This window comes from Amphimedon queenslandica, unplaced genomic scaffold (genome assembly GCF_000090795.2).
Source record: "Amphimedon queenslandica unplaced genomic scaffold, v1.1 AMPQUscaffold_6169_Cont21869, whole genome shotgun sequence".
NCBI lineage: Eukaryota > Metazoa > Porifera > Demospongiae > Haplosclerida > Niphatidae > Amphimedon > Amphimedon queenslandica.
This window is the reverse complement of record NW_003553536.1, coordinates 1-1,816: the sequence shown is the minus strand read 5'-3', so window position 1 is coordinate 1,816 and position 1,816 is coordinate 1. Positions and strand designations below refer to the sequence as shown.

Genomic DNA, 1,816 nt, shown 5'->3' with positions numbered 1-1,816 from the left:
GGCTCATTTTTTTAAATGGCCGTAACTTGAAAAATTGAAGTCGGAATCGGCTCAAACTTTCTACACAGCATAAGTACATCAATATGTATCAGAAAATGTAATAAAAATTGGGGGTGATTCCGGAGCCATTTTTTGGAAAAAACCATGGGCTATAGTACAGGGATTTTTTCAGATTCTGGCTCATTTTTTTAAATGGCCGTAACTTGAAAAATTGAAGTCGGAATCGGCTCAAACTTTCTACACAGCATAAGTACATCAATATGTATCAGAAAATGTAATAAAAATTGGGGGTGATTCCGGAGCCATTTTTTGGAAAAAACCATGGGCTATAGTACAGGGATTTTTTCAAATTTTGGCCAATTTCTAAAAATGGCCGTAACTTGAAAAATTGAAGTCGGAATCAGCTCAAACTTTCTACACAGCATAAGGACATCAATACGTATCAGATAGAATTATAAAACTAGTATATGTGCTTTTAAAAATTTTCCAGTATCTCACCATTTATCACCAGATGGTCTCCGATCATAGGTTTGATTGTATAAATCCAGTTTCTTTTTATTTTTAACTTTGACAACAACACAAGCGATTATAATAATAATTAGCAATATCAGTGTAACCGTTAGGAACAAACCACCAGCTGTAGTGACACTAGCTATCAATAAAACATCTAAAAAAATAAAAGAATCAATAAATAATATATTTAAAATAAAAAACAACAATTTCGTTGTCCTCCTCCTCCTCCAGCTGTCGGTTCAATACTAGGATTACAATCAATCCCAATGTCGTCACTATGGGAACAGGAAGACTCCGCCCTATCGTCAACAATGACAGTGCAATTATCTTGAGTGGGCGGAGCACAGTTGATACTAATTGTCACAATATTATCAGTAGCAGCTGTGATATCAGGGACTAGTAATAAACGAGGAGCTACAAGAAATGATTAAATTAGATTAAAAAATTTTTATACCTGCCGTACTAAAAATATTCATTTTACGACAAATAATGTTTAATTTGTCAGCGTAATTGCCACGCCTACATACACTAGCCCAGGACAGGTCTATACAATACTCCAGCCTTCCCTTAGTTACCAGCTGCTGGGTTGTATTAGCAGGAGCAGCTGAAACCAGACGAAACTGACCATTAGTACAGGGGACTAGAAAGGAAATTCATCATTAATTATTATTATTATCATTATTATTTTTATTTATTTATTAATATTATTCTTATTGTTACTTTCTCTAAGACAGGCTACAGCTGCAAATCCACCATCGTCACAATTTGACCTCAAAGTCCCTAATCTCCTTCTGCCACACTCCAGTAATCTAGTCTCATTCCCTGTACACTGAACCTCATTCATCCACAACCGGTCATTAAGATTTTCATATTCAGCATCAATTCCTTTACCTCCCGTCCCTATAATTAAAGAAAGAAACAATATTGAACAGCGTCTTTATAATTAGAGGTATTATGGTTGTTATTGTTTTTCTTGCATTGGCAGGTGGCAGATGTTGATTAATAAAGATTATAAATATGCAATATTTGGAGCAGTGATGATTAGTTTGAAAAGTATAAACAATTTAAATCATTAGCAATTCACAATATGTACATACGTGCATATACCCTCTCTCTCTCTCCCCCTCTCTCTTTCCCCTCTCTTCTCCTCTTACATGTTAAAGAGAGTCCCAATTGCCTACAGATTACTTTAGCGTCGTTATTGTCCCAGTCCTCCGGACAAATATATCCCCAGGAGTTTCCGAAGCAAACACCAACTTTTTTGTATACTTTCTCTGAGCTGTTGGAGGATGGTAATAAAATA

The 1,816-nt window shown here is 35.4% G+C and overlaps 1 protein-coding gene across 1 annotated transcript; it reads right to left on the bottom strand.

Moving 5' to 3' along the window:
* Nucleotides 1-482: 482 nt before the first annotated feature.
* LOC109592141 (neurotrypsin-like) lies at nucleotides 483-1,810 on the bottom strand. Its single transcript, XM_020007678.1, has 5 exons — nucleotides 1,668-1,810; nucleotides 1,234-1,413; nucleotides 968-1,153; nucleotides 718-927; nucleotides 483-667 (listed from the first exon to the last, which is right to left on the bottom strand). Exons 2-5 carry the CDS (start codon nucleotides 1,355-1,357, stop codon nucleotides 495-497), a joined length of 693 nt encoding a protein of 230 aa, XP_019863237.1. The 5' UTR covers nucleotides 1,358-1,413; nucleotides 1,668-1,810; the 3' UTR covers nucleotides 483-494.
* Nucleotides 1,811-1,816: the final 6 nt, after the last annotated feature.

What these genes read in the sequence shown, in the direction of transcription:
- LOC109592141 (XM_020007678.1), bottom strand. Translation starts at nt 1,357, where the DNA reads ATGAATGAGGTTCAGTGTACAGGGAATGAGACTAGATTACTGGAGTGT. An exon ending in TGTAGCCTGTCTTAGAGAAA is followed by an intron (nt 1,154 to 1,233) that starts GTAACAATAAGA and finishes TTTCCTTTCTAG; the next exon opens with TCCCCTGTACTAATGGTCAG. An exon ending in GAATATTTTTAGTACGGCAG is followed by an intron (nt 928 to 967) that starts GTATAAAAATTT and finishes CATTTCTTGTAG; the next exon opens with CTCCTCGTTTATTACTAGTC.